General features: G+C 37.6%; 1 protein-coding gene across 4 annotated transcripts in view; it reads left to right on the top strand.

Moving 5' to 3' along the window:
- Positions 1 to 20238, top strand: part of LOC131937516 (calbindin-32) — a 188162-nt gene that overhangs the window by 148693 nt on the left and 19231 nt on the right. For 3 of the 4 annotated variants that reach the window (XM_059295010.1, XM_059295009.1, XM_059295007.1), the window contains exons 6-10: positions 246 to 302; positions 9709 to 9786; positions 10758 to 10813; positions 11739 to 11784; positions 14531 to 14551. In XM_059295010.1, coding sequence (XP_059150993.1) covers positions 246 to 302; positions 9709 to 9786; positions 10758 to 10813; positions 11739 to 11784; positions 14531 to 14551 — 258 coding nt within the window. The remainder of the gene's footprint in view (positions 1 to 245; positions 303 to 9708; positions 9787 to 10757; positions 10814 to 11738; positions 11785 to 14530; positions 14552 to 20238) is intronic. The other variant, XM_059295011.1, reaches the window with a different exon arrangement.

Here is a 20238-nt window from a genome sequence, read left to right as displayed (position 1 = left end):
ATCTATTCATACTGGCAGTGTTGTATGAAGTGTATTTCAATAGAGCGCATTTAGCACATTTAAAACTAGATTTGACACTTTAAAAATCTGACCATAACTAGATTTGACACTTTAAAAATCTGACCATATCTAGATTTGACACTAAAAATATCTGACCATAACTAGATTTGACACCAAAAAAAATCTGACCATAACTAGATTTGACACTAAAGAAATCTGACCATAAATTCTTGCGATTATTGCAGACATGGCGGAAGTACGACGCTGACCACAGTGGTTATATCGAAGCTGATGAGTTAAAGGTGGGTATCGATTTCATGAGTTGAAGGTATCGATTTGATGAGTTGAGTGTATCGATTTGATGAGTTGAGGGTGGGTATCGATTTGATGGGTTGAAGAGTAGTATATTAGGTCACTTTTGGGTCGTATCCGCAGGCGCAGGCGCTGGGTGAGCAGGAGCAGGAGCAGGAGCAGGAACAAAGGCTATATAGGAAAATACTCCCTGCCTGGGTGAGCCGCAGGGACAATGACATATAACAAAATACTCACCCTCCAGGCGCAGCCTGCCGCAGCCTGGGACAACGAGATATAGTAAAATACTCCCTGGGTGAGCAGGAGGTACACCGACATATAGTAAAATACTCACCCACCTGGGTGAGGGTGGGTGAGCAGGATGTACAATGAGATATAGTAAAATACTCACCCACCTGGGTGAGCAGGTGGGTGAGGGTGGGTGAGCAGGATGTACAACGAGATATAGTAAAATACTCACCCACCCTAGGGTGGGTGAGCAGGATGGGGAGTAGGTCAGTAGGTCACCACCGGTGACCTTGTGACGTAATTAGTAACATTATGACGTAATCATTGACCTAGTTACGTAAATTTAATGCGTTTTTTAATTAGTTTTAATGAGTTTTTTAAATTTTAATTAATTTTTGACCTAGTTACGTAATTTTATTGTTTTTTAATTAATTTGATTTTAATTACTTTGTTTGTGTTTTGTTTGTTTATTTTTAATAAGTTTAATTAATTCGATTTTTTATTTATTTTGTATTTGTTAATTATTTTTATTTTGTATCTAGTTACGTAATTTTATTTTTAATAAGTTTAATTAATTTGATTTTTATTTATTTTGTATCTAGTTACGTAATTTGATTATTTGTTTATTTGTTTATTTTGTTTTGTAATTTTTATTGACGAGTTACGTAATTTGATTATTTGTTTACTTTTTAATTATTTTTATTTTGTTTATTTTTAATTTTATTTTATTTTATAATTAGTTAAATTATTATTAACTAGTTACGTAATTTGATTTTAATTACTTTTGTTTAATTTATTTATTTGATATATTTCTTTTCTTTGTTGTTTAATTTGTTGGTTTGTTTATTTGGTTGTATGTATGTTTTAAATAAAAGACTAACACTATCATGTACTAGAACAGTCTTTGTATACCAGCCTTTAACCAGACATGTAACATCTGTTACTTATCGAGCCGGGATCCTTTGTTGACACGCGCTGAGCGTTTTTAATGGGTATTGTATCGATCGCAGCCGCTGGGCCATCAAATGTTGTCCCATATAATTAAATTGGTTATGCTTCACCGATTTTATGCGTTGTTCGCCGACCCGATCACAGCAGGGGTTCCGCGTTTAATTGAAAGAGCTAAGTGGTTAACCACAAAGCCAGCGTTAAGTGTGGGAACACCTGTTACCATGACACGCGCCTCGTAGTGATTAATGGGTTTTATATTGATCCCACCCACGGGCCATCACAGCATGATGTCCCACCTAATTAAATTTTGTTATGCTTCACCGAGTTTTGACGATTTGACGGGTCATGATAATTAACGCAAAACCAGCGTTAAGTGTGGCGACAGATGTTACCAAGCGGGTGGTGGTGGTGGTGGTGGTGGTGGTGGTGGTGGTAAATTTGCTTAAGATTATAAACTTCAAGTTTTAAAAATCTAATTTTTTAAATTTTTAAATTTTTTAAATTATTATTTTTAAATTTTATTTTTAATTGTTGTTTACTTGTTGGTTAATTTAATTACTTTGTATAATTTATTTGTTTGAAATTCATTTTAATTAGTTTGCTTTTAATTTCTTTGTTGTACGCCGTTTAAAATAAAAGACTAACACTAGCGTGTACTAGAAAGTGTCATTGTGTATAACATCCATTTAACCACAGCTGTTACTTATTAGTGACAGCTTGTACTTATCGATCCGCCCGGGATCCTCCCCGGCGCTCCCCGTGGTTGCTTAATAGCGGGCTCACTGAAGCGATCACAACAGGTAATTAATCGAAGCCATTAAGTCCCTCTCCGCGTTAAGTGTGGCGACAGCTGGTGCTGTAATTAGTCACGGCTCTCGGCTTTTTTCATTAGACTACAGCTGTACATGAACTATGTTCACATTTCGTACGCCCGGTCATTCTTTGATCAAATTAAAAAATTTTGTTTCCACATGTCCTGCGAACCGTCCCTTGCTATGTATGAAAGATTAATGGTTGTAACTATTCGCTTATAGCGAGGGTCAGCGAAAACAAAAATATATTTAAGGGTCGGAATTTTCTTTCAACCACCGTTAAGTCAGGTTTTGAGACGAAACGAAGTCTCGGTAGGTTCGTGTTTTTTAATGGGCGACAGGGCGACTTGGTGCGTTGGTACGTAGGTATGCGGGGGTAGACATGTTTTTTACAAGTCTGGAAAAGTAATTAAGTTTTTTATGACCGTTCCGATTTTCTTTTGATCTAACCACCATTTGACCACCCTGAGCCAGATAAATTTAACAATTGTCGCAGCGGGGTTTATTTTAAGTGCACCCCGTGCACGCTTGTTTACATTTTAAAAGACGTGTCGCGTGTCTTCCCCTTACGGCTTCCCTAATAGAGAAACGAGAGGAAAGACAACTGTTCTAAAATTAGAACAGCCTTGTCTACAGACACGAGTATCGTCCCTTGTGAAAAAATTCGCGTCAGAATCCTTAACTAAACAGTCAATTTCTTTAAAAAGTTAAAAAATAATTTAGGAAGACAAGGGTTAACAAAATATATATCTTAGTCTTGCAGCAGATTACCTTCCCATGTTCGCTTTAGTATTACAGTTTTCATCAATCTTCTTTTTGACTTGAACTTCTTTAATTTTTAAGAAAGTTTACTTATACATAATACATTACGTCTAATGACAATTTTTTATTTTTTTATTTTTACCACTCAATGTATTTTCTTTTTCTATATCTTACATTGTCATCTTAATTTTTTGATCACCTTAGGTGGTGGTAAGGTGGTAAGGTGGTGGTAAGGTGGTGGTAAATTTGCTTAAGATTATAAACTTCAAGTTTTAAAAATCAACAACGTTATAGTACGTCGTCAAAAAAGACAATGAACCTAGAAGGAAGACGAATATATATCTTAGTCTTGCAGCAGCTTACCTTCCCATGTTCACTTTAGTATTACAGTTTTCATCAAACTTCTTTTTGACTTGAACTTCGTTAATTTTTAAGAAAGTTTACTTATACATAATACATTACGTCTAAGGACAATTTTTTATTTTTACCACTCAATGTATTTTCTTTTTCTATATCTTACATTGTCATCTTAATTTTTGATCACCTTAGTAAAAATTTGCTTAAGATTATAAACTTCAAGTTTTAAAAAACAACAACGTTATAGTACGTCGTGTCAAATGACACACCGTTTAAAATGTCTACATTTAAAGTTCACCAAAATAATGACGTAAAAACTAAATATGATATGACGTTAGCATACATATCATTCAATCTAATCACTCTAAAGTACAAATCAATAATTTTTATTGATTAAGGGGCTGGGTGAGTTATTTTTATCACTATTCGCCCTTCCCCTTCCCTTTGTCCGCAACCCCGTTCCCCTTCTCCCATCCAACCTTGCGTCATCACACTAACCTCAATACCAACCGTTAGATAAACAGACCGTACTACTACTACTACCCGCACTATACCTATTCCATTTAAGAGACAAAGGCTGTATGACAATCCTACAGACAAATATTTATTCAACTAATATCACAACCCCCTAGAAACCACTCCAACAGACTGGGATACATAACTTGTAGACACCACTCCTCGTTGAATATCTCTTGCACCCTACCTACATCGACAATTTTGTCCGCCGCCCTCGCCCCCGTCCCTAGTATGAACTCGGTTACCAACAATTTCAAAACATGCATGTTCCGAGTTCAAAACCAACCTTCACCGACACTACTATGAACTCGGCCCCTAACACTTCCAAAACATGCCTGTACTAACTTTGAAACCACCATCGGTGAAAACTTCACCGACCTTAGTATGGACTCTACACCTACCGATTCCAAAACATGCATGTTCCGAGTTCAAAACCAACCTTCACCGACACTAGTATGAACTCGGCTACCAACAATTCCCAAACATGCATGTAACAACTTTCCAACCTGCCTCAGTGCTAACAAAATTCCCCGACCCTAGTATGAACTCGACTGCCATCAATTCCTAAACATCCATGTACCAACTTTGTAACCTACCTCGGTGAAAACTTCACCGACCTTAGTTTAACTCTACCTAACAATTCCAATGATGCATATACGAACTTTGTAACCTGCCTCGGTGAAAACACCCCCGTCCCTAGTCTGAACTCGGTTACCAACAATTTCAAAACATGCATGCTCCGAGTTCAAAACCAACCTTCACCGACACTAGTATGAACTCGGCTACCAACAATTCCTAAACATGCATGTACCAACTTTGCAACCTGCCTCGGTGTTAACAAAAACTCCCCTGACCCTAGTATGAACTCGGTTACCAACAATTTCAAAACATACATGTTCCGAGATCAAAACCAACCTTCACCGACACTAGTATGAACTCGGCTACCATCAATTCCTAAACATGCATGTGCCAACTTTGCAACCTGGCTCAGTGTTAGCAAAACTCCCCGACCCTAGTATGGACTCTACACCTACCGATTCCAAAACATGCATGTTCCGAGTTCAAAACCAACCTCGGTGAAAACTTCACCGACCTTAGTTTAACTCTCCCTAACAATTCCAAAACATGCATGGTCTAGATTCGAACCCTGCCTCGGTGAAAACGTCACCGACTCGTGTATAAAATCTGTCCCAACCAACTCCAAACCTTCCCTGGGCACCCGAATAAAAATAACTCACCCAGCCCCTTAATCAATAAAAATTATTGATTTGTACTTTAGAGTGATTAGATTGAATGATATGTATGCTAACGTCATATCATATTTAGTTTTTACGTCATTATTTTGGTGAACTTTAAATGTAGACATTTTAAACGGTGTGTCATTTGACACGACGTACTATAACGTTGTTGTTTTTTAAAACTTGAAGTTTATAATCTTAAGCAAATTTTTACTAAGGTGATCAAAAATTAAGATGACAATGTAAGATATAGAAAAAGAAAATACATTGAGTGGTAAAAATAAAAAATTGTCCTTAGACGTAATGTATTATGTATAAGTAAACTTTCTTAAAAATTAACGAAGTTCAAGTCAAAAAGAAGTTTGATGAAAACTGTAATACTAAAGTGAACATGGGAAGGTAAGCTGCTGCAAGACTAAGATATATATTCGTCTTCCTTCTAGGTTCATTGTCTTTTTTGACGACGTACTTTAACGTTGTTGATTTTTAAAACTTGAAGTTTATAATCTTAAGCAAATTTACCACCACCTTACCACCACCTTACCACCACCTTACCACCTTACCACCACCTAAGGTGATCAAAAAATTAAGATGACAATGTAAGATATAGAAAAAGAAAATACATTGAGTGGTAAAAATAAAAAAATAAAAAATTGTCATTAGACGTAATGTATTATGTATAAGTAAACTTTCTTAAAAATTAAAGAAGTTCAAGTCAAAAAGAAGATTGATGAAAACTGTAATACTAAAGCGAACATGGGAAGGTAATCTGCTGCAAGACTAAGATATATATTTTGTTAACCCTTGTCTTCCTAAATTATTTTTTAACTTTTTAAAGAAATTGACTGTTTAGTTAAGGATTCTGACGCGAATTTTTTCACAAGGGACGATACTCGTGTCTGTAGACAAGGCTGTTCTAATTTTAGAACAGTTGTCTTTCCTCTCGTTTCTCTATTAGGGAAGCCGTAAGGGGAAGACACGCGACACGTCTTTTAAAATGTAAACAAGCGTGCACGGGGTGCACTTAAAATAAACCCCGCTGCGACAATTGTTGAATTTATCTGGCTCAGGGTGGTCAAATGGTGGTTAGATCAAAAGAAAATCGGAACGGTCATAAAAAACTTAATTACTTTTCCAGACTTGTAAAAAAACATGTCTACCCCCGCATACCTACGTACCAACGCACCAAGTCGCCCTGTCGCCCATTAAAAAACACGAACCTACCGAGACTTCGTTTCGTCTCAAAACCTGACTTAACGGTGGTTGAAAGAAAATTCCGACCCTTAAATATATTTTTGTTTTCGCTGACCCTCGCTATAAGCGAATAGTTACAACCATTAATCTTTCATACATAGCAAGGGACGGTTCGCAGGACATGTGGAAACAAAATTTTTTAATTTGATCAAAGAATGACCGGGCGTACGAAATGTGAACATAGTTCATGTACAGCTGTAGTCTAATGAAAAAAGCCGAGAGCCGTGACTAATTACAGCACCAGCTGTCGCCACACTTAACGCGGAGAGGGACTTAATGGCTTCGATTAATTACCTGTTGTGATCGCTTCAGTGAGCCCGCTATTAAGCAACCACGGGGAGCGCCGGGGAGGATCCCGGGCGGATCGATAAGTACAAGCTGTCACTAATAAGTAACAGCTGTGGTTAAATGGATGTTATACACAATGACACTTTCTAGTACACGCTAGTGTTAGTCTTTTATTTTAAACGGCGTACAACAAAGAAATTAAAAGCAAACTAATTAAAATGAATTTCAAACAAATAAATTATACAAAGTAATTAAATTAACCAACAAGTAAACAACAATTAAAAATAAAATTTAAAAATAATAATTTAAAAAATTTAAAAATTTAAAAAATTAGATTTTTAAAACTTGAAGTTTATAATCTTAAGCAAATTTACCACCACCACCACCACCACCACCACCACCACCCGCTTGGTAACATCTGTCGCCACACTTAACGCTGGTTTTGCGTTAATTATCATGACCCGTCAAATCGATCGGGGAAACTCGGTGAAGCATAACAAAATTTAATTAGGTGGGACATCATGCTGTGATGGCCCGTGGGTGGGATCAATATAAAACCCATTAATCACTACGAGGCGCGTGTCATGGTAACAGGTGTTCCCACACTTAACGCTGGCTTTGTGGTTAACCACTTAGCTCTTTCAATTAAACGCGGAACCCCTGCTGTGATCGGGTCGGCGAACAACGCATAAAATCGGTGAAGCATAACCAATTTAATTATATGGGACAACATTTGATGGCCCAGCGGCTGCGATCGATACAATACCCATTAAAAACGCTCAGCGCGTGTCAACAAAGGATCCCGGCTCGATAAGTAACAGATGTTACATGTCTGGTTAAAGGCTGGTATACAAAGACTGTTCTAGTACATGATAGTGTTAGTCTTTTATTTAAAACATACATACAACCAAATAAACAAACCAACAAATTAAACAACAAAGAAAAGAAATATATCAAATAAATAAATTAAACAAAAGTAATTAAAATCAAATTACGTAACTAGTTAATAATAATTTAACTAATTATAAAATAAAATAAAATTAAAAATAAACAAAATAAAAATAATTAAAAAGTAAACAAATAATCAAATTACGTAACTCGTCAATAAAAATTACAAAACAAAATAAACAAATAAACAAATAATCAAATTACGTAACTAGATACAAAATAAATAAAAATCAAATTAATTAAACTTATTAAAAATAAAATTACGTAACTAGATACAAAATAAAAATAATTAACAAATACAAAATAAATAAAAAATCGAATTAATTAAACTTATTAAAAATAAACAAACAAAACACAAACAAAGTAATTAAAATCAAATTAATTAAAAAACAATAAAATTACGTAACTAGGTCAAAAATTAATTAAAATTTAAAAAACTCATTAAAACTAATTAAAAAACGCATTAAATTTACGTAACTAGGTCAATGATTACGTCATAATGTTACTAATTACGTCACAAGGTCACCGGTGGTGACCTACTGACCTACTCCCCATCCTGCTCACCCACCCTAGGGTGGGTGAGTATTTTACTATATCTCGTTGTACATCCTGCTCACCCACCCTCACCCACCTGCTCACCCAGGTGGGTGAGTATTTTACTATATCTCATTGTACATCCTGCTCACCCACCCTCACCCAGGTGGGTGAGTATTTTACTATATGTCGGTGTACCTCCTGCTCACCCAGGGAGTATTTTACTATATCTCGTTGTCCCAGGCTGCGGCAGGCTGCGCCTGGAGGGTGAGTATTTTGTTATATGTCATTGTCCCTGCGGCTCACCCAGGCAGGGAGTATTTTCCTATATAGCCTTTGTTCCTGCTCCTGCTCCTGCTCCTGCTCACCCAGCGCCTGCGCCTGCGGATACGACCCAAAAGTGACCTAATATACTACTTTGAAGGTGGGTATCGATTTGATGAGTTGAAGAGATGAGTTGAAAGTATAGATTTGATGAGTTGAGGGTATCGACTTGATGAGTTGAGGGTATCTACTTGATGAGTGAAAGGTGGGTATCGATTTAATACGTTGAAGGTGGGTATCGATTTGATGAGTTGAAGGTGAGTATCGATTGGATGAGTAGTGGGTGGGTATAGATCAGTGTCAAACTCGATTTAAAACGTTCTAAATGTAGTCAAAGATAAAACTGCCATTTTGAATTATGTTGTCTGGAGAAAAGGATGGCGTCATTTTATGGCAATGTTTTACACATCTTCCAACTTTGATAACTGAAATATTTCTTGAAATTAATTAAAGGACGAACCTATGCGATAACAAGAAATGTCTCAATAACTTCCGCAAACAAAAGTATCACCTGATGCCTGGGCTGGTTGAAAAACTAGAACAAAAAACTTTATCAAATAGCTTTCAGAATGTTGCGCAACTGAATTTTATTTCTTTTTATTCTATTCATTTGTCATCCCGCTGTCAACGTTATTTGAGTGTATACAGTTTATTATTGTCTCACGTTTTCTGTTTCAGGGGGTTTGTTAATGAAATACCTGTTACTTTTAGAAGCTTTTTATTAGTGTAAAGCTCATGGTTGCTAAACCGAAAAGTCTCGAGTTCGAACCCTCGGGCAGATGAGGCTCATTAGCTGGGGACAGCCACTTTCTAGGAGAGACAACTCCAAAATCTGCTGCCTTGTAGTTTGTTCTTGGTTGGACAAAGGCTATGGAAGCAAATCCAAAAAGAAAAGCAGGCTGAAATCGGAGTCAATGGCCTCAATGGCGCTTAACCAGTTGACACGTATCCTTAATTGTGATGGAGGCGTGGTCGAGTCGGCAAAAACTAACGGTTGATAAATTCGAAAAAGTCTCGAGTTCAAACCCTCTGGCAGATAAGGCACGATCCCTTCCAACACTAAAAATTAAGAACGAAGAAGAAGAGTAGTTTTTTGTATTACTTCAGTGTTGTCATTATGTAATCACACGAGAAGTCATTGATTTTATTTTCATCGTAAAATGTCATGTTTTTTTTTTCCACAGCATTTCTTGAAAGATCTCCTGAAATCGTTCGAGCGTAGCGTCACGGAAGAGCAACTGATAACATACGCTGACACTATGGTGAGTGGTTTAAATATGTGAGGGTAAGGGTCACTATGGTGAGTGGTTTATGTCAGGGTCACAGGGTCACTATGGTGAGTGGTTTATATATGTGAGGGTCAGGGTCACTATGGTGAGTGGTTTAAATATGTGAGGGTAAGGGTCACTATGGTGAGTGGTTTATGTCAGGGTCACAGGGTCACTATGGTGAGTGGTTTATATATGTGAGGGTCAGGGTCACTAGGGTGAGTGGTTTAAATATGTGAGGGTCAGGGTCACTATGGTGAGTGGTTTATATATGTGAGGGTCAGGGTCACTATGGTGAGTGGTTTATATATGTGAGGGTCAGGGTCACTAGGGTGAGTGGTTTAAATATGTGAGGGTCAGGGTCACTATGGTGAGTGGTTTATATATGTGAGGGTCAGGGTCAGGGTCACTAGGGTGAGTGGTTTATAATAGGAGGATCACAGGGTCACTATGGTGAGTGGTTTAAATATGTGAGGGTCACGGTCACTAGGGTGAGTGGTTTAAATATGTGAGGGTCAGGGTCACTATGGTGAGTGGTTTAAATATGTGAGGGTCACGGTCACTATGGTGAGTGGTTTAAATATGTGAGGGTCAAGGTCACAGGGTCACCATGGTGAGTGGTTTAAATTTACGAGGGTCAGGTCACTATGGTGAGTGGTTTAAATATGTGAGGGTCAGGATCACTATGGTGAGTGGTTTAAAATTTGAGGGTAATAAATACTATGGTGTTTTAATGAAAGCTATATTGGGCAAGATTCACATACTAAGGTTTCAAATATCTGACCTTAAGACAACGAAGTCTAATGGGTATATAAACAAGTATGAAAATAAAAATAATGAACATTGATATTTAGTATACGTGCACTTAGTTTGACTTTCGTTCGACTAATGTTTCAATGATGTACAATGTTGTCGGTGGTTGGGATAGAGATCTGATTCACCCACTTGCTTGTTTGATTTTTCAGCTTCAGCTATTTGACAGAAACAAGGATGGTAAACTACAGCTGAGCGAGATGGCCAAGTAAGTAGCCCCTTCGTCTACCTGTATTTTTTGTATCTGCCTACAACTCACCGAATTTCAGCTCAGGTATGGCTTTCGTTAGATGGCTGATTTACTCCGCTAAATTAAATGGTGTTATGGCTGATTCACGCCGCCAAATCTAATGGTGCGATGGCTGATTCACTCAAATAAAAGGGTTTTTGTCGCAGAGGCGTAGCGACCCCTCCCGGCGCCCGGGGACAAACTTTCGATTTGCACCCCCCCACCCTCGAACTTTTCATTTGCACCCCCCCCCCTTCAAACTTTCGATTTGCACCCCTCTCTCGAAGTTTTCATTTGCAGCCCCCCTTCAAACTTTCAATTTGGCGCCCCCCTAAGGTCGGCGCCCGGGGACATATGTTCCCCCCTCCTCGCTACGCCTCTGGTTTGTCGACACTACGAACTATGTTCGCACGTGACAACTATTAAAACGTGAATTACCAACATGTCTAACGAACACAACCAACATATGTGTAGACCTCTCCTCGCTTCACTGACTACACTAACAACAAGCTTTTAATGTATAGTGCCATCGCAGTCCTAACAATTCATGCGACAGGTGAAGTAGAGTTTATCAGTCTCTTTGACCACAACAAACAAGAAAATCTGTGGCTAGAAAAAACCAAAACTCTCTTGTTCCTTAATATTAAAGAGTGTTTACTTAATTCTTCTTTACTTAATAATTAGTTTGTTTCGTCGTTTGCACGTCAGCTTCACCACAGCCGCCCCACATCAGCAACAAACCAACCAATGGACATCATCACCACCACTACCAATTCACATCAGCAACAAATTAAACAATTCACATCATCACCACCCAACACATACTCACCAGCAACTACCCAATCAATACAAACCAGCCAAATCTTTGTGTTGTATTCAATCATTTTAATGTCTTTCCTTCCAGACTCCTGCCAGTGAAAGAAAATTTCCTAATGAGGCCAATTTTCAAGGTATCTATGCGACCTTGTTTTGTTTTTAGATTTGAAATTTGTCATTTAGTTTAGCTCTAGCCGTCCTTGTTCTTACTTTATGGTCAACTTTCATAAGGCATACAAGCTACATATTTGCATCGTATAACGAAACAAGTATACACGTTAATAATTTGCATAACTCACGTTGTCTAATGGCTTATATCAGAATCATGCGATCTGATTCTCGAAAAATATTTTGTATCGAAGGTCCGTATGACGAAAAAAGCATATAACTTGTTTAGTATAACGAATGAAATATAAAAAAACGTCTGCAGTATAACGAAACTCCCTATATAATCTAGAACCAGAGGTGACCACCAATCACCAAACTAACGTGATCGTACTACAGCAGCCGCATAACTAAAACGCTGAAGATTAGTTTAATTAGATAACTTATGAGTCTATATCAGATCCATATTTTAAAACTACGACATTTGGATTTCAAGGGAACGATTATTAAAAAAAAATACAAACAGCTGTAAATAAATTCAATGAAAACGTCACTTAAAACGAATCAGTTGTGCTTGAAGATGAACAACATGGATGTAAACGTTACAATGCAAATATTGGTAAAAGCCAAAGTTACAATAATTACAACACGAATCAAAAACTAAGTGGACTCTTTGCAAGCGTGTCGTGTTTAATAATTCAAAATGCCAGTTGTGTGTTTAAAAGAAGTTCCCTAGCGATGCAGGGAATATAAAAGCAAGCTAAAACTAGCTAGTTAGATCCCCTTTCACTACCTGAAGATTAGGAATCTTTGGATATTCGCTGCCTAAGTCAACTTGCCAAATGACGTCAGTCACCCCAGAGAAAATCTTCATCACCAGAAATATACAAAGCGTTCCTAAGGCGCTCATTAGAAACAAAGAGCCCGAAAATGCAATCTACAAAGAAACAAACCGTTCGTTAAGACTCTAACAAAGCTACTTTGAATAAAAATTAAAAAGCAAGCGACATAACGAAACAAATCGGTCTACACAAAATATCAAAGCTGTTGCAGCTATTAAGTTGAATAACAAATACTGTAGATTGTATGCCTTAAGGAGCCCCCACCCCCCTAGAGCTATTTTTAGTTTTCTATGTGACCACGAAACCAGTGTGACCCTAGCTAGACACCCGCGTGACCCCATGTGTGTTCTAGTGTGTAGAGTGTGCTCCTAGTGTGTAGTGCCGTCAGGGCGCCTCGCTGCACATAGCAACGTGTTTTGTTTGCCGATTGTTTTTTGACACGTTTTTCTGTTGATTTTCTTTGGTTACCATGACAACCACTGTTTACCCAGCATGTTTGAGTCGAGTCGGACATTTTGTTTTTAACAAACAAACAAAAAAAAAAATGGAATTTTAAACATCTTGACGTTTCAAAAATTTTGAAGATATGTGTATATTGCATACTTTTGTTATGTTTATACACTTTTTACAATACAAATTTTACTATACACTTATCAACATACAATTTCTATTACACTTTGTACAATACATATTTTCTTATACAATTTTCAACTTTTCAATATACATTTGCTAGTACACTTTTTACAATACATATTTTCCTATACACTTTTCAACATAATATTTCCTATTATCTTTTCAATATACATTATCTGTTACCCTTTTTATACACACCACTTTATTCGGGTTTCTTAAAACCATAAATGAGATATTTACTCACATTTAGTTTTTCAAGTCAGATGCGCGGGTTGTGTTTTACTATTTGTACATGATCAAATGTAGGTGTGGGGGTGGGGTGGGGTGTAGTTGAATGCAGGGCCGATTACAGTGACTTTTACATCAATAGCTAGAACTAGACGAAACAATCCAACACAAAAACTTTGAAAACATCATTAATCGACTGTGCCTAAATCTGGTTTAATTATATCTAATTTAAAGAGCGACACTATTGAATACAGTTATGGGTTAAACTATTTATTAATTAAATAAAACGTATAACTATTTCAATTTTTGGTAAATATGAAGCAGTACTAACTACGACATATGAATGCAGTAGGTATTTTTAAAGCATTCTTAGATCATCCCTATTATAAACAAGCAATCAATACACAAATCTATATTGTAGGCTTCTTTCTTGACAGATTACCCCAATATAAACAAACCATCACTGCACACTTCTCTATTGTAGGCCTCTATCTTGTACAACTACCCCACATATAAAAAAACCCATCAGAACACACGTCTATACTGTAGGCCTCTATCTTGTACAACTACCCCACATATAAAAAAACCCATCAGAACACACGTCTATACTGTAGGCCTCTATCTTGTACAACTACCCCACATATAAAAAAACCCATCAGAACACACGTCTATACTGTAGGCCTCTATCTTGTACAACTACGCCAAATATAAACAAACCATAACCAACAGCAGTAACTGTGCTTTATGAAGCCCGTGCATGTTTTTCGTATAAACCTTATCTCAGTTACTTTAGATTCCATTGCACAAATTTTCTTTTAAACTCACCATTTACTTACGTCTAAGAGAAATGATAGTGTCAGATAAAAGTTTAGCATGACTTGAGTTGGGATGAATTTGATAAGGCATGCCACTGTTTTTTATTTTTTTATTTTTTTCGCTTCACTGCCAGCAATCTCCAGTAAGTTGAGCATGCATAACTGTTTGTCTAGCCGTGATCTCGTCATTTCTCGTCCAAGTTTGTTCTAAACGAGAGCACATATAGTTACCTGCTTTTTTAACCATTTTCTTTCAGAAATGCTTAACATCAGCAGAGGTGAATTAGTTTCATGTTTTGATTTACTACAATTTTTTTTTTATTTAAAGTACTTTTCATTTCAAGTTTTCCTTCAATTATTTTTAATTCTAAAGAAAAATATTTTATTTTTACCACGTCGCCAACAGTCAAAATTTTAGAACATTTAAACAACACACCTCAATGCAAAGAATCTAAACAATGAGTGTATTACATATTGCAAAATATTTATAATTTATTTTCTTGGCTTTTAGAAATTAGGAAAAATGACAAATCTAACTCACATCAAATCTTGCTGGCTATACCATTTCTAACAACCCAATCAAAAACATTTTTCGAAACCACTATTATAAAGTTAGAATTAAAAAACCATAAAGCCTAAATTTATGTTTTCGGTATACAGTGACACGACAAATTAAAATTTTTTTTTTATTTCGGACAACCAAAACAGAGTAGTGTAGATCACTAAAATCTTGGACAAGTTAAAACATTACAATCATGCACACACATTTTGTTCTGAGCAGACTGAATTTTTGTACTACTTGCTTCATCGTTAAACCTGATTAAAAGATACAAGTCTAAACAAACTGTCGGCCATTTTCTCTGAGTGGTATCGATCCCATTTTATCGTACAAAAGTCAAACATGAAGAGTTCGATGAACTTTTAACAGAATGATTTCCTTAATTGCTCATTTAAAATTATTAAAAAAATTTTATACATTTATTTTTTTCTGCTTGAGATCGTATTTGATTGCTATTATGTAGAACTGTATCACACTTGTATATAGCTGTGCACAACTAACTTAAAGCTCATGTATCACTGCTGTACAATCCTTAGTTTGCTTGTCGTTACCAACACTTTCATATTATACCACTGTCTGCCAATATATTTTACAACATAATTTATTTCATACACATGGATCTCAAATTTTTACCTTGAAATCTTACATTGTTATTAAGATAACCTACGTGTACCAGTGTTATGTATATGACGTTACTTTAACTATATGTTACGTAACGTTAGCTTTAATGTAAATCATTATATGTTTTGCATTTTTGTTTGTGAAAAATGTCAAGTATTATTTTAATTATTATTTTTTTTTTTGCTTTCTTTTTCAATTATTTCTTTTTTTTTTAACTTTGATTATGTTGTGTGTATAGCTTAATATTGGCGTACTGGAGTAAGTTGCTTGTATAAGTTAATATTGGAGTACTGAAGTAAGCTGCCTGTATAAGTTAATATTGACGTACTGAAGTAAGCTGCTCCGCAAGGAATCGACCCATCCTTGTGAAGACAAAGGAGGTTGTAAGCATCACCTTGACCTACATACAGTTACAACAGACGACACACTGTCAACTGAACCAGTGACCTTTAGCAGTGTAACCCACATACAGGCAAACACTGCTGAACGTCTTTGAGTCTTCATTCTCCCACCTCAAATCATCCTTATCTCGCTAGACCCCCCCCCCCCCCCGCCCACCGATCGCCAGGCTGGTCCCCACCCTCCCCTGTCCGTCCCACTATCCCCCTTCTCCGTCTCTCCGCCTACTACTGTTCCCACCCTCCCCAACCTTTTTTATGCTTCCCCACCCCCACCCCCATCGCCCACCCCATTTCCCCATCTACACATCAATACCCGTGTATATAAACCTGGGCACTGCCATTGTCAGTCCTAGTCAAATGTCAAATATAATTGTCATACACTGTCTCACCATGTCATTGTATGTTGACATTCAACAGCATCTACCACGTGTACAGCTGGCAGGCTGAGAAAATAATCTATAACAACAAACAGTGAGTAGCGGGGGGGGGGGAGTTAATCATAAGGTGAAGGGGTGGGGAGATGTGAGGTAGATGAAAGAGATAATTAATGAAGCAAATTTAAAACAAAATATTAGCTGCGTCTCAGGTGTGTTAACCTGACGAAATGTTCCGAACGTAATCTAGCAGGAATTACACAGATGTGAATTTTTCTGCCATTACATGCGATTTACATATAATTGTATGTGTATGTGTTTAAATTACTTGTGTGAGAAATATTTAATTACATATATATATATATATATATATATATATATATATATATATATATATATATATATATATATATATATACATATATATATATGTATATATATATATGTATATATATATATAATATTATATAGGCCTACATCCAACCCAACAATAACAGCTTGCCATACAAGTACAGCTCTCTTCAAACATAGCAATAGAAAACCTACTATTCTAGACAATGACTTTAATTTTTCTTAGAGGAGGAAGAGAACCCTCTCTGTCCTGTATCTTCCAGTGATCTTACCTTATACATTATACCGTTCCTCTGGCGAGATCGTCTCTGTAAGAATGTGGTGTGTTGATCTAGAAAAGTAATCGAATTACGAATGAAAATTTGGCTCCCCGGAGGCCGAATGGTGTTTATTTAACCAAAGCGGAATCGATACGGTAATAGTCCGTTGGTACTTGGGGATGATATTTTTACTGCTGAATTCTAAACTTTGAGACGGTGGTTGATAGGTTCTGTAGAAGTTTGTAGTGTTTTTGTGATCACGTGGTTTCCTTGTCTTAGTTTGGGTAGGACGCATTTAACATTCAACATTCAAACCATGCGTTAAACCAGAACATGCCTACTACATTTTGTGTGGTTGGTCAGTGTATTGTGGTCCAACCCTGTATTAAACCAGGACATGCCTGCTACATTTTGTGTGGTTGGTCAGTGTGTTGTGGTCCAACCCTGTATTAAACCAGGACGTGTCTGCTACATTTTGTGTGGTTGGTCAGTGTGTTGTGGTCCAACCCTGTATTAAACCAGGACGTGTCTGCTACATTTTGTGTGGTTGGTCAGTGTGTTGTGGTCCAACCCTGTATTAAACCAGGACGTGTCTGCTACATTTTGTGTGGTTGGTCAGTGTATTGTGGTCCAACCCTGTATTAAACCAGGACGTGTCTGCTGCATTTTGTGTGGTTGGTCAGTGTATTGTGGTCCAACCCTGTATTAAACCAGGACGTGTCTGCTGCATTTTGTGTGGTTGGTCAGTGTATTGTATTCCAACCCTGTATTAAACCAGGACGTGTCTGCTGCATTTTGTGTGGTTGGTCAGTGTATTGTGGTCCAACCCTGTATTAAACCAGGACGTGTCTGCTGCATTTTGTGTGGTTGGTCAGTGTGTTGTGGTCCAACCCTGTATTAAACCAGGACGTGTCTGCTGCATTTTGTGTGGTTGGTCAGTGTGTTGTGGTCCAACCCTGTATTAAACCAGGACGTGTCTGCTACATTTTGTGTGGTTGGTCAGTGTGTTGTGGTCCAACCCTGTATTAAACCAGGACGTGTCTGCTGCATTTTGTGTGGTTGGTCAGTGTGTTGTGGTCCAACCCTGTATTAAACCAGGACGTGTCTGCTGCATTTTGTGTGGTTGGTCAGTGTATTGTGGTCCAACCCTGTATTAAACCAGGACGTGTCTGCTACATTTTGTGTGGTTGGTCAGTGTGTTGTGGTCCAACCCTGTATTAAACCAGTCCGTGTCTGCTGCATTTTGTGTGGTTGGTCAGTGTGTTGTGGTTAGATATCATGCAGAGCAGACATCGCTAAATAGAGACCAGTAGAAATATTATAAAACTGTAGATTTAACGCACATTCATCACTGACCACCATGACAAGACATAAAAGCTTGAAGCATTCGGTTCTGTGTATGCTGCAGATCGAGCACTAGTCGTACGCTGCCAGCATACATTCTTATTCTAGCTAGCCGGTCTGGATTTGAAGGTGGCATGAACAGAAGTAGACGGCTTTTGCTGACATCATAAACACAACAGCAGACATCACATGCTGCCATTGTAAATAAAAAAGCAGACAGCAGTGCCTGTCTTTATCAAAACAAATACTGTATACACAACATCAAGGGGCGGCTGCTGTCTTTATCAATTATTTCCCCTTTCCTCTCACAAAAAAAAAAAAAAAAAAACGGGATATCATTTTGTTCATTTTTGCGCCAGTCGCGTGAAATCTGACGTCACTCAACTTGTCAAACCGACGCGGCCGACATCTCAGCCGACCACGGACCTAATATCTTGTCACATAAAATTGTCACATTTATATCTCACGGGCGAAGACAAATGCCGCGTATTTTTTCTGCAGATGGAAATTTGTTTACGAAAACATGCAGCTTTTTACATACTCGGTGATGATTTTATCGTGTACGGCTGGCCGATTATTAGCATTCGTTCACGAAACTTTTATGTCTAACAATTTTATATCCCACGTCCAAAAATATATTTTAGGAGAACGAATATTTCATCGGCCGTTCCAAATGTTTTACGTCTAACATGTTACGTTGATTAAATTTGATTGGAGAAAAATGACAAGGAGGTAACACTAATTCACCAGACGTATTCTCAGGCAGAGGAAGTAGAGTTCAACTGTTGTTACAACCTGTGGTCATAGCCCTCAAATCTTCTACATCAGATACCGATATACTCAGAACAAGCTGACTTGATGCTTGTACTCGTGTAGAAATGTGAACCAGTATATTTGACAAGTCTACTCCACTACTTCCATATTGACAAGTCTACTCCACTACTTCCATATTGACAAGTCTACTCCACTACTTCCATATTGACAAGTCTTCTCCACTTCCATATTGACAAGTCTTCTCCACTTCCATATTGACAAGTCTACTCCACTACTTCCATATTGACAAGTCTACTCCACTACTTCCATATTGACAAGTCTACTCCCCTAGTTCCATATTGACAAGTCTACTCTACTACCTCCATATTGACCAGTCTACTTCACTTCTTCCATATTGACAAGTCTACTCCACTAGTTCTATATTGACAAGTCTACTCTACTACTTCCATATTGACAAGTCTAATTGAGCTGTCTACTGTGATGATCAATCCCTGTCTTAACACACTGTGCCAGTTCTAATTTTTATTTTGTCTGAATTCTAATTGAGATTTGCGTATCTCGCTATGGCTGGGGGCGTCTTGTTATAAATCGATCTGATAAGTCTTTAGTTTTGAGGAACTTGAAGTCACAGCTGGCTTACTGCGAGTTGGGATTTTAATTAACCGTTTGCAGTGGTTCAGGTGAGGTACACTGACAAGGTCTATATATGAGTGACAAGGTCATTGGTGTATTGACGATATCAACGCTGCTGTTGCTTGTGACAAGTTCGATGGTTTTGTGACAAGGTTATAGCCAGAACAGCTGTGGTACAGTGACAAGTTCGATGGTGTTGTGACAAGATTATAACGAGAAATGCAGTGGTACAGTAACAAGTTCGATGGTGTTGTGACAAGATTATAGCCAGAAAAGCTGTGGTACAGTGACAAGTTCGATGGTGTTGTGACAAGGTTAAAGCGAGAACCGCTGTGGTACAGTGACAAGTTCGATGGTGTTGTGACAAGATTATAACGAGAAATGCAGTGGTACAGCGACAAAGGGAAAAAATATAGTGACATCGACAGTCATGTATATATGAGGTCAGTAAATATCCAAAGTAAGGTCCAAAAAGGTTATAAGGGTTTTAGAAAGGTCCAAAAGGCTACAAGGGTTTTAGCATTGTCTGCTCCAGCTATATCAAATCCAAGAAATTTAATCCACTATCCCCCGCCCCACACAGACATCAGCCTCCCCCCCCCACTAAGGCAAAACCCCTCACTCCCCTAAGACAACACCCTTCCCTAC

This window comes from Physella acuta, unplaced genomic scaffold (genome assembly GCF_028476545.2).
Source record: "Physella acuta isolate Inbredline_101_S28 unplaced genomic scaffold, ASM2847654v3 ptg000212l, whole genome shotgun sequence".
In the NCBI taxonomy this organism is placed as follows: Eukaryota; Metazoa; Mollusca; class Gastropoda; family Physidae; genus Physella; species Physella acuta.
The sequence above is the reverse complement of the archived record's forward strand: the minus strand, read 5'-3'. Positions and strand labels throughout refer to the sequence as shown.